Here is a 12,831-nt window from a genome sequence, read left to right on the forward strand (position 1 = left end):
ATTTCTGACAAGGCAAAGACAGGGTTATCATAAAAATAGGTATAAATATAACTTTGGTATTACTGGCTACTTCTCATCGTGTGAAACTGCATGTGTGACCATCTGCATGTAATAAACCTGGGGTTTTAAACAAAAAATGCTGGAATCATTCAACAGGTCAGGAAATGTCTGTGGAAAGAGAAAGAGGGCAAACTTTTTAGGTCATAGACTCTTTGTCATAATTGGGGAAAAATATATCTAAACTACTGAGTGTTTCCAAGTTTCTTTTTTGTTTTTACTTCAGATAGAAAACATCTGCACTTTTATGTTTGATTTTCATTCCTTCAGGTTTACTGTGTTCCATGAAGAGTAACAAGTTAATAAGATTAGTTACTCAAAGTTATTGTTCCAATTGATTAATGGACATCAAAAATTCTCAATTATTCACCAAAAACTGATAGTATTATGCATTAAAAATACGAGCAGCACAAACAATTAGTAATTTATAACTGACAGTATAAAGAAAGCTGTTTATTTCTATTTCTCTTCATAAGCATAAACCAAGCATAATCGTTCTTCCTATGAGCTCTGTATTAGTCATTGGTGAAGTTACCAAAAACTGGAAGGGGGCAAATGTTGTTCTTTTGTTTAAAAAGGGTTGCAAGGACAAGCCAAGAAACTACAGGATGGTCAACTTGATTTCAGTTGTGGGGAAGTTACAGAAGAGAATTATTAGGGACAGAATCTACCAACATTTGGACAGACCTAGTGTGATTAGGAGCAGTCAGCATGGCAGGGGAAGTCTTGCTTGAGAAAGAATTCAAGTTTGTTTGAAGAGATACCCAAAAGGTAAATGAACGTAGAGCAGTGTATGTTATCTATGTGGACTTCAGTGAAGCCTTCAACAAGTACCTACATGGAACGATAGGATCGTTTAAGAGACTCCTGGATGGCTACATGGAGCTTAGAAGAATAGAGGGCTATGGGCAAAGCCTAGGTAGTTCTAAGGTACGGACATGTTCGGCACAGCTTTGTGGGCCGAAGGGCCTGTATTGTGCTGTATGTTTTCTAAGTTTCTATGGTAGGCTAGTCTGTGAGCTTAGGTCATATGGTATCCAGGAAAAGCTACCGTAGATTCCGGACTACAGAGCGCACCTGATTAAAAGCCGCAGGCTCTAATTTTAGAAAGAAAATCAATTTTGTACTTGTACAAGCCGCACCGGATTTTAAGCCGCAGGTGTCCCACGTTGTAATATGAGATATTTACACAGAAAGATATTACACGTGAAGATTTTTTAACTTTTAATTAAATCCGTATGGTAACATAAACAAATACATATTGCAAATGCTTTTTTCGAACCGTGCCTGTAACACGGTTACTTTTAAATATACATATGTATCGGTAACACACAAATTATGTTGCGTATACTTTTTTCTGAACAGTGCACGAACAACATTCCAATATCTCCTAACGACTGGTAAAAAAATATATACTGCAGCCTACCAGGAAAAGTTATTGATCGCCTTTAACTTAAAAGCAGCGTTTTCGCTCGGGTCTAATGCGCTCGCCCCCTCCTTTCCGTTTATCGCAAACCGGTATTTTCCCACAAGACGCGGCGAAACCGGATGTGATGTCATAGCATTCCGGGATGTAGTACAGAAAACAAATATACTTAAAACACTTCTAACTTTAACTAGAAAATACTAACAAATGAATTACTAAGCGAAAATATTATAAACTAAATAACTGCCATAAAGGCAGCACAATGCTTTTCTTCGAGTGTTTTCCATGTTGATGAGGGTGAGTACAAATGACTGATTTACAATAATTTAATTGTGAAAGTGCGCTTGATTTATCGTACAATTTCATTGGACCTCTGTGAACTACTCATCAATTTTATTGGTCTACTGTTACGAGGCAAAATGTTTTTGGCGGCATGAAAAAAAACCATGCATTAGCCGCACCGTAGTAAAGGCCGCAGTGTTCAAAGCTGTTCAAAGCGTGGGAAAAAAGTAGTGGCTTATAATCCGGAATCTACGGTAGTTAAGCAACTTGGATCCACTCTAATTTGCCTACCATCACAACAGGTCAAAAGCAGATGCAATTACGTTGGCTCTTCACTCAACCCTGGAATATCCAGATGGTAAAGATACATACATCAGGATGCTCTGCATTGACTACAGCTCTGAATTCAATACCATCATCCCCTCAACACTAACCAATAAGCTTCAAGATCTTGGCCTCAATACTAATCAATAAGCTCCAAGATCTTGGCCTCAATGCCTCCTTGTGCAACCAGATCCTCAATTTTCTCACTTGGCAACATCTCCTTCACAATCACAATCAGCACAGGTGCACCATGAGGCTGTGTGCTTAGCCTCCTGCTCTATTCACTTTTACATTTATAACCGTGAAGCTAAGCCCAGCAATGCCATATTTAAATTTGCAGATGGCAGCACTGTTGTTGGCCGAATCAAAGGTGGTGATGAATCAGTATAGAGTAGACAGATTGGAAATCTGGCATGGTGGTGTCACAACTTCTCAACGATCCTGATTATTGACCACAGGAAGACAACACTGGAGATCCATGAGCCAGTCCACATCAGGGTATCAGAGGTGGAGAGGGTCAGCAACTTTAAATTCCTCAGCATTATTATTTCAGAGGATCTGTCCTGGGTCCAGCAGGTAAATGCCTTTATAAAGAAGCCATGCAAAGCCTTTACTTTCTCATAAGCTTCAAAGATTCAACATATCATCTAAAACCTTGACAAACTTCCATAGATGTGCAGTGGTGGCATCATGGCTTGGTATGGAAACAGCAATGCCCTTGAACAGAAAAGCTTACAGAAAGTAAGGATACAGCCCAGTCCATCACGGGTAAAACCCGCACATTTACAAGGAACGCTGTCACAGCATCCATCATCAAGGAAACCTACCATCCAGGCCACGTTCTCTTCTCACTGCTGCCAACAGGAAGGAGGTAGAGGAGCCTAAAGTCCCACAGCATTCAGGAACAGTGATTACCTCTCAACCATCAGACTCTGGAGCAATAACTTCACTCACCATAATACTGCAATGATTCCATAAACCATGGACCCACTTTCAAGGACTCTACAGCTCATATTCTCAATATTTATTATTTTGTGTTTTTTTTTTCTTTTTGTGCTTACAGTTTGTCATCTTTTGCAAATTGGTTGTTTGTCTGTCTTTGCTGTGCATGGTTGTGCATTGATTCTATTGCATTTCTTTGTATTAACTGTGAATGCCTGCAAGAAAATTAACCTCAGGGCTGTATATGATGGTATATATGTACTTTAATAATATATTGACTTGGAACTTTGAAGGGGAATTAAAAACTGGCTCAGGAAGTAAGAATCAAAGGGTAGTAGTTGATGGTTGTTCCTTGGAATGGAAGCTAGTAGTGTGCCTCAGGTGTCAGTGTTGGGACTATTATTACTATTATTTACATAAATGGTTAATCTGTGAATGCACAAGGATCGATCAGTAAATATGTGGATGATAGTGAAGATTATTGCCAATTACCAGAGGATCTTGATCAGCAAGGGAAGTAAGCCGAGGAGCAGCAAAGGGATTTCAACACAGGTAAATCTGAGGTGATGCATTTTGGAAAGTCTAACGAATGTAGAACACATATAATGAATGGTGGGGCACTAGTGAGTGTAATGGAACAGAGGGGCCCAGGAGTACACGTCAATTGTTGATTGAAAGCCACAACACAGGTGAAGAGAATGGTGAAAAGGCATATAGGACATCTGTTTCACCAGCTAGGGCATTGAGCATAGGTGTCTAAACGTTGTATTACAATTGGCAAGGCCACATTTGGAGTACTGTGTAGTTTTAGTCATTATGTTATAGCTGGGGTGGCCAATCTTTTACATTCCATGCATTAATTTTTTCACGCATGAGTTCAGATGTGCCATACAACTCTTATATCCCCATTAAGTTCTTGGAAAAATATGTTAATATAGACATATTTAGCATTTTCACATGATATATTGATTTAATATAAAAACAAGATAAACATTACTTAACTTAATGGGACTTTTAATATATTTTGTCTTCTTTTGATTTCTTCCTTTTTCTTAATCACATATTCTTTCCGTAACTCAGACCCCAAGCACTAGCTTCAGTTTTCCTTCTATTTCAGTCTGATGTTGTGTTTTATAGTGTCTATTAAGATAATGTCTTCTATTACGTGAGAAAGTGCTTTCACAATGCACAACGGTTTACCTGACAGACCCGCTATAAGCATCTCATTTTCCCACTGTTCATTGAATTCATGCTTACTATCACTTTCTGCTTTTTTTTTGCACTGTGATGGGTAACTGAATGTAAAAACAAGGCTTAATTTTCGAAAAAGTACAAAACTGCAAACGTTCGCAAAGGACGAACAAAGAACAACTCCGTAGCGCACGTGTCAATTGTAAACTGACTGGCAAAAACCTGCAACGCATCGCTGATGCAGACGCCTGGCGTCTCAGGATCAAACAAGTATCAAACGTGTATTGAACAGTTATGGAACGACTGCAGAACAAAAGTCCTTCTTTCCTAGTTTGACTCATCGAACATTTTTTTAAAATTAAAAACAGATTAATGTGAAAGAAGATAACTTTTGCCAAAAGATGTGCATGAAATAATAAAATTGCTAAAAATAATTGCTAAGTTTTAGATTTATTCTCAGTAAAACCCATTTCTAGCTCTAAGCTACTTGAATTCCTGTTATAGATTTTTTTCTATAAATCAGTTTTTGGTTAATACTTTTTGCATGAGTCGGCTTACTTTTTTATTATCACTGGGGTGCAATGCGCCACTTCTGATCATCCAATGTGCCATAGGTTGGCCACCCCTGTGTTATAAGAAAGATGTGGTTGAATTGGAAAGAGTGCAGAAAAAAAATTATGACAATGTTGCCAGGACTAGAGGATCTGAGTTATAGGGAGAGGGTGGCCAAGCTAGATCTTCATTATTTAGAACAGAGAATGAGAGGCAACCTATGGAAATGTTTTAAATTAAGTCAAGCATAGATAAGGTGAATGCGAACAGACTTTTCTCCAAGATAGAGAAGACCAAAGCTAAGAGGCATAGATTTCAAGTGAGGAAGGAGAGGTACATTAGGGGTAACATCTTAGTGTCTGCTGGGTTAGTCAAAGGGCCGATTTCTGCATGTCCGCATCTCAGTAATTTTGAACCTTAAACTTCTGCGCACAGAGCGTGGTGAGTATATGGAACAAGCAAACAGTAGTGATTGAGACAGGTATAACCCTCTTATATAAGCAGCTCTTGGATAGGTACCTGGAGGAGCAGGGCTTAGAGCAAGGGTTCCCAAACTTCTTTATGCCATGGACCAATACCATTAAGCAAGGGGTCTGTGGAACCCAGGCTGAGAATCCCTGGCTTAAAGGGAATTGGGTCAAATGCAGGAAATTTGCATTAACTGGTTGTTCACCTTGGTTGGCGGGGACTCATGAGGCCGAAGGCTTGTATCCATGTTGTATTACTCTATGACTCATTTCTAAATTTATTATTGGAAAATACTAATGCATGAAATAAGACTGTTTTATGTTATTACTGTTAGCATTTGCCATCAATTTCAGTATAGAACAGTGTTCTACCTACTTTATGGAATGCCAGAGGACTTGGCCAAGTCATCTGGAATTCGGCACAAAAGGTGCCATGTTTAAAATACAGTCATTAAATGAGAAAGAAACATTCCGACTGGGATTAAGAAAAAATCTCCTATATATTTATACAACACAAGCTGCATACCAAAACTGGGCTGCACTGTCAACATCCCATCTAAAATACAGGAACTCTCCAAACATTTATAAAAACAAATTAACTGAATTTAACAGAACCAATGCTGATAATGTTCTGTGCATTCACCACAGAAACCACTATCAAATAATCACGAACAGGCTCGTCCCAAAATTATGACAGCGATTCATCCTTGTGAACCGTTCATAAGCTGAACAGCTTGCAAATTTGAACTGCAGTTGTGAACAGAGTTGTTCTGGCAAATCTATCCCACTGTCTCCCAACCACTTGCTCGTATGTATGGATTGTATACAAGTTATTACCTCACATTTATCTGCATTGAAATCCATTTGCCACTCCTCAGCCCACTTCCCTAGCTGATCAAGATGCCCCTGTAAGTGGGGAGGACTTGTACATCTTTACTCAGAATTCATGCCATGCGCATGGAAAAGCAAAGATTCAAATCATCCCAAGAGTTAACATTAGGGGGGCACTGTAGCACAATGATTTATAGTTCCAGTGACGCGGGTTCAATTACTGCCACTGTCTGTAAGAAGTGTATGCATTCTCCCAGTGATTGCGTGGGTTTCCTCCAGTTTCATCCCATAGTCCAAAGACCCAGGTTAATCAGTCATAGTAAATTATACCGTGATTAGGCTCAGATTAAATTGGGGTTTGCGGGCAGCTCGAAGGGCAGAAAGGGCCTATTCCGTGCTGTATCTCAATAGAGAAATAAATAGTTAGCTCAGCAGCAGACAAACAGAACACAATGTATTTAAACTCATGAAACAGAATGCTCAAATTAGATGTACTATGGTCTAACTGAACTGCACTTGCACCTATAAGATGGTGTCAGTCACAAACATCATAGAAAACTTTGCAAAAATAAAACGATTTTTAACTCCATCCCCAAAAAGAGTTAATTTTTTTTTTCAAAAATGAGTCCCAGCAGAACAATAGACATCTTGTTCTTAAAAATAGCAGTGGATAAAGTAGATATTGTAAAATGGGATGACATGAAATGACTCTAAAAGAGGTTCTATGTAAGTCACCAAGCATCAAGAAAACACAGGCACTGATCGCACTCTTTCTAGGGTCATTAGATATGAAGACATTAGAGAAAAAGGCCATAGAAATGAAATTAAGCTTTGTGAGGGGGGGGGAAGAGATTTAAGCTCAAACTCACCACTCGAAGGCATGGGGAAAAATTTAGACACTGGACTAAGATTATATAAAATGCACAAACTGTACATATTGCAAAAAGTATTACGTCCCATTATTTAAACAACCCAGTCTAGCTAATAGTGTTTTTCCTCCAATTTGAGTAAGGCTGGATGTCTGATGTAAATTATTGAGTATGAAATTTCAATGGGATGAATTATTCATTGAAAATCTGGAGATACCAAGAAACGGATACCGAGCAAAACTGCGTTAATCTGATAGAAATATGACAGAGAGAATGGATCTGAAATTGTGACACTGAATAAATTGGATCTAATACGCTGGATGTAGTGACAGAGTGAATTACATGTGGCAGATATTCAGTTGGAAATCAAGTTAAGGTTGTGATAACTAAATTAACAACACGGCAACTGGCCGAGACCAAATGACCAAAGAGGTTGACTGGCTGAGTAGCAATGTGTTCAGTGAGCCCGATAACATCGGGATCTGGCCCACCTTGGTGATTGAAGAGTCTCCATAGTTTGGTGAATATGATTCCCATTCTCCAGGCAATGTAGTAACCGTCTAGCCAGCCACCAAGTCCGGTAAAGCCCGGGGCCTGCTGTTAGTCGCTTGGTTACAGCGGAAACCCCTCTCCGGATCGTTCCAACAACCGGTGAAAGCTCCGTCTCCAAAGCAGCAGCAGCAGCAACACTATATCCTAACACGAGCTGCCGCTCAGAAACGTATGGCCCATGAGAAGAGCCATCTTAGTGAGGCCGAGAACAACTAACACCAACCTCTCGCTCCTCCGACTCTCATCGACCAGCACAGACCAAACTACGCCTGCGCACCAGCCCGAGGTCCTGGCACTCCATCAGGTCCTGGCTCCCCACCGCGCCTGCGCCTTCTGACACTCACTACGCCTGTGCAGGACCGGCGGTGCCGGCGCTTTGAGTACAGTAAGCGGCATTTTCCAGTTGCATAGACAACATTATGCGCATACTATCAATGAACAGAAGGGAGATGACAGGATTTATTTAACAGTTCCTGTTGCTAATATGAAATCTGTTCATTTTATAACTGATGGCAGAGCACATCTCACACAATCTCTCATGGTCCCAGAACAATAAAGATCACGACACCTCTACCTTCTAAAGCTGAACTTTGTACATCCATACTGACGTTGTTCTACAGATGTGCAGTAGAAAGCATCCGAAGCTGCTGCATCACTGCTTGGCACTTTGGCAGACACAAAGACACAAAGACACAAAGACAGTGTGGCACCAGCCTATCTGCCATCAAGGTCATATATACAGAAAGGTGCCAGGAGAGGGCCATTTACATCATGAAAGATCCCACAAGCCTGCTCCTGAACTGCCTGCCCCACTCCCATCAAGGAGGTGGTTACGTAGCATCTGGGACCACCAGACTCAAAAAACAGTTACTTTCCCCAAGCAGTAAATCTGATCAACACCTCCACCCACTAACTCCTCCACTACTTTATTATTCCCCATTGGTCACAACAGACAATAGACAATAGGTGCAGAAGTAGACCATTCGGCCCTTCAAGCCTGCACCGACCTTATGTACAGCCTAGCGTCACTTTATAGAATCACAATCAACTTATGTATCCATGCTATCTTATGTATTTATATTGATTGTGTGTGTTTTAATTATTATTGTGTTCTTTATCTTTTGCATTTTTCTGTGCTGCATCAGATCTGGAGTAACAATTCTCCTTACACTTGTATACAGAAAATGACATAAAACAATTATGAATCTTGAATCTCGACTTGTTCGTCGTATCATATTACTCATTATATCTGACTCAATAATATTTTATTTAACTAACACAGATGAGTCATCTGTGACTCTGTGATCTGTGATCTGCTAGTCATCTAGAGGACCTAGCAGGGGGAAGGCAAACTAAAAGAACAACGTGGCATTATTATTGCACCTTTAACAACCTTGGAATGTCCCAAGATGCCTTAGAGGCAATTAAATATTTTTGAAGTTGTGGCACTGTTGTACTAAGTTTAACTTTCAGTTTGAGCACAGGACACTCACACAAAGTCTTGTGGTTAAGGAGTAAATTGTGATCTGTACTAACAGCACAAGCTGAATGATAATATTAAAATGGAAAGACAACATACCTGATGTTATTACAACCCTTCAGTACTACCTGATCCTATGCTCAGATACCTGGTCTGGAACCTGAACCTGTAATTCTTTGAAGCCTTATGGTCAAGTGAATCAGTGGGTGTATAAATAGACTCAAAGAGTTATTGAACGCTACAGCATAGAAATAGGTCCTTCGGCCCATCTAGTTCATGGCAATCTGCCTATTCCCATCGACCTACACCCGGAACATAGCCCTCCATAACCCCCCATCAATGTACCTATCCAAATTCCTCTTAACTGTTAAAATTGGACATTCAGCACTTGCACTGGCAGCTTGTTCCACAATCTCACCACCCTCTGAGAGAAGAAGTCCCCCTCATGCTCACCTTTCACCCATAGCCCCATGACCTCCAACTGTAGTTCCACCCAACCTCAGTGGAAAAAGTTAGCTTGCATTTGTCCTCTCTGTATCCCTCATAATTTTGAATACCACTATCAAATCCACCTTCATTCTCCTATGGTCTAGGGAATAAAGCCCTCATTTTTTCAGCCTTTCCATTTCACTCAGGCCCTCAAGTTCTGGCAACATCCTTGTAAATTTTCTCTCCACTCTTTCAATCTTATTGATATTTTTCCTGTAAGTAGGTGGCCAAAACTGCATACAATACTCCAAATTAGGCCTTACCAATGTTTTATACAACTTCAGCACACCATTCCAACTCCTGTACTCAATATATTGATTTATGAAGGCCAATGTGTCAAAAGCTTTCTTTAAGACTCAATCTAATTGTGGTGCTGCTTTCAATGAATTATGGATCTGTATTCCCAGATCCCTTTGTTCTACCACACTCCTCTGTGCCCTGCCACTCACCTGGTTTTTCCTCCCAAAGTGCAACACCACACAATTGTCTGCATTAAATTCCATCTGCCATTTTTCTACCCATTTTTCCCACTGGTCCAGATCTCATTGCAAGGTTTGATAGTCTTCCTTGCTGTCATCTGTGCCCCAATCTTGGTGACAGCCAAAATTTGCTGATCCAGTTAATCATATTATCATTCAGAACTTTGCTAGAGATGATAAACAACAATGGACCAAACACTGATCCCTGCAGGACATCACTAGTCATAGGCCTCCAGTCAGAGAGGTAACTATCTACAACCACTCTCTGACTTTTCCCTCCAAGCTAGTATCTAATCCAATTTACTGCCTCATCTTGAATGCCAAGTGACTGAACCTTCTTGACCAAACTCCCATGCAGGACCTTGTCAAAGGCCTTGCTAAAGTCCATGTAGACAACATCCAATCCCTTGCCTTCACCAACTTTCCTGATAAATTCCTCAAACAACTCTCTAAGATTGGTTGGACACAATCTACCTTGCACAAAGCCTTAATCAGTCCATGTCTATCCAAATACTACTATATCCAGTCCAATTGAATACTTTCCAATAATTTATCCACTACTGATGTCAGGCTCACTGGTCTATAATTTCCTGGTTTATTCTTGAAGCTTTTCTTAAACAGTGGAACAACATTAGCTATCCTCCAATCCTCCTGTACTTCACCTGTCACTAAGAATGATTTAAATATTTCTGCAAGGGCCCCTGCAATTTCTGTACTTGCCTCCCACATAGTCTGAGGGAACATCTTGTCAAGTCCCGCTCTGTAATCTCTATAGGGTCCATGAATTCACTGCTGCTTTGCCTCACTTTCATAGACTCTCTGTCTGTCTCCCAGACAAGTTCAGATGCAAAAAATCCATTTAAGATCTCCCCCATTTCTCTTGGCTCCACGCATAGATTACCATTCTGATCTTCCAAAGGACCAGCTTTGTCCCTTGGTATCCTTTTGCTCTTAATATATCTGTAAAGTCCTTAGGATTCTCCATCATCTTGTCTGGAAGAGCAACCTCATGCCTTCTTTTAGCCCTCCGTATTTCTTTTTTTAAGTGTTCTCTTGCATTTCTTAAACTCCATAAACATCCTTTGGTTCCTACTTGTCTATACCTGCAATGCATCTCCTTTTTTTTTATTAAACAGGGCCTTAATATCTCTTGAAAACCAAAGTTTCCTACACCTGTTAACTTTACCTTTGATTCGTATAGGCACATGCAAGCTTTGTACTCCCAAAATTTAGGATTGGAAATCTGGGAATAAATGGAAATAAAATGTTAGTTTACACTTACTTCTAATCAATGGAAATACTTTAGAAAGAACTGCAGAATCTGAATTTTTAAATTCATTTGCTAGAATGACTTTTTAGCCATCTACTAATTTTAAAATATTTCTAATCTTAAGTCTCAAGATTAATATTTGCAAAATTGAGCAATGATCTATACAAAGAATATTGTTCATGAATTTTGCAACTAGATTAAAGTCAAATGTTTTGTGACTTCTGTACAGTTTCCAGTGTCATCTCTAAAAATCTCCAGTTATTTACTTTTGAAATGAAATAATCATTAAAAATCATCTGGAAGTGTATAAGTTAGCTGATTAATATTTTAGCCTTAGTCAAATATGTGTCTTAAGACAAATTATGCAGCCACATATTGAATTGTATATTCAACTCTAAGATTATAGTAATTATATGCTAACAAGTTTTCATGGATTAGTAGTTATACAGCATGGAAACAGGCCCTTTGGCAAAGTTGACAACCTAAGTTAGTCTAAGTTAGGAGGAGCAACACCTGTACAGTTTGGATAGCCTCCAACCTGATGTCATGGATATCCAATTCTCCGTCCTGTAAAGAAAAATTCCCTCCCCCTTCCCACTTCTTCTGCTCCCCACATTGACCTTTTACCTTTCTGCACTTGCCTATTACTTACCCCTGGGTCTGCGCCTCCTTCCCTTTCTCCTATGGTCCACTCTCCTCTCATGTCGGATTTCTTCCTCTTCAGCCCATTATCTTTCCAACCCATCTGGCTTCACCTTATCACCTTCTAACTATCCTCCTTCTCCTGCCCCTAGCTTTTTATTCTGGTGTCTTTCCCCATCCTTCTCAGTCCTGAAGAAAGGTCTCGGCCTGAAAAAAAAATTGACTGTTCATGCATTTTCATGAATGCAGCCTGACCTGCTGAATTCCTCCAGCATTTTGTGTGTGTGGCTCTGGAACCAGAACTAGTACCTGCAGAATCTTTCATGTTCATAAATTAGTCGAATTTGCTTCTGTTTGGCACATATCCCTCTAAACCCTGCCCATTCATGTACCTGCCTAAATACCTTTCAAACATTGTAATTTTACCCAGCTCTACCATCTCACTTGGCAGTTTGTTCCATATACCCATATCCTCTATATGGAAAAAGTTTTGCTTTAGGTCCACATTAAACCTTTCCCCTCTCACTTTGAAATTACACCCTCAGGTTTTAGATCCCACCCCCACATTCTGGGAATAATTACTCTGACTTTCACCTTGTAACTACAACTCCCTGACCATGGACTAGGAAAGGAGCAGACAATATGGGAAAATATTTAATTGGGGGAAGGCTAATTTTGATGGTATTAGGCAGGAACTTGGGATCATAAATTAGGAATAGCTGTTTTCAGGGAAACATACAGTGGAAATATGGAGGTTGCTTAGGGAGCATATACATGAGGTTTTGGACTGCTTTGTCCCACTGAGACAGTAAAAGGATGTAGAACAAAGGAACCATGGTTGACAAGAGAGCTGGAACATCTTGTCAAGAGAAAGATGTAAGCATACTTTAACATTTCAGAAGTAAAAGTCAGACAGAGTTGTTGATTATTATAAGGTAGCCAGGAAGGAGCTTAAGCAGAGACTTAAGAGAACTGGAA

The 12,831-nt window shown here is 39.9% G+C and overlaps 1 protein-coding gene across 2 annotated transcripts in view; it reads right to left on the reverse strand.

Annotated features, from left to right (window-relative positions):
- arl5a (ADP-ribosylation factor-like 5A) overlaps positions 1 to 7,751 on the reverse strand; it is a 52,104-nt gene extending 44,353 nt beyond the window's left edge. For both annotated transcript variants that reach the window (XM_073026710.1, XM_073026702.1), the window contains exon 1: positions 7,433 to 7,751. In XM_073026710.1, coding sequence (XP_072882811.1) covers positions 7,433 to 7,478 — 46 coding nt within the window. In that variant the 5' untranslated portion in view covers positions 7,479 to 7,751. The remainder of the gene's footprint in view (positions 1 to 7,432) is intronic.
- Between the last annotated feature and the right edge of the window lie 5,080 nt (positions 7,752 to 12,831).

This window comes from Hemitrygon akajei, chromosome 2, assembly GCF_048418815.1.
Source record: "Hemitrygon akajei chromosome 2, sHemAka1.3, whole genome shotgun sequence".
Classification (NCBI taxonomy): Eukaryota; Metazoa; Chordata; class Chondrichthyes; order Myliobatiformes; family Dasyatidae; genus Hemitrygon; species Hemitrygon akajei.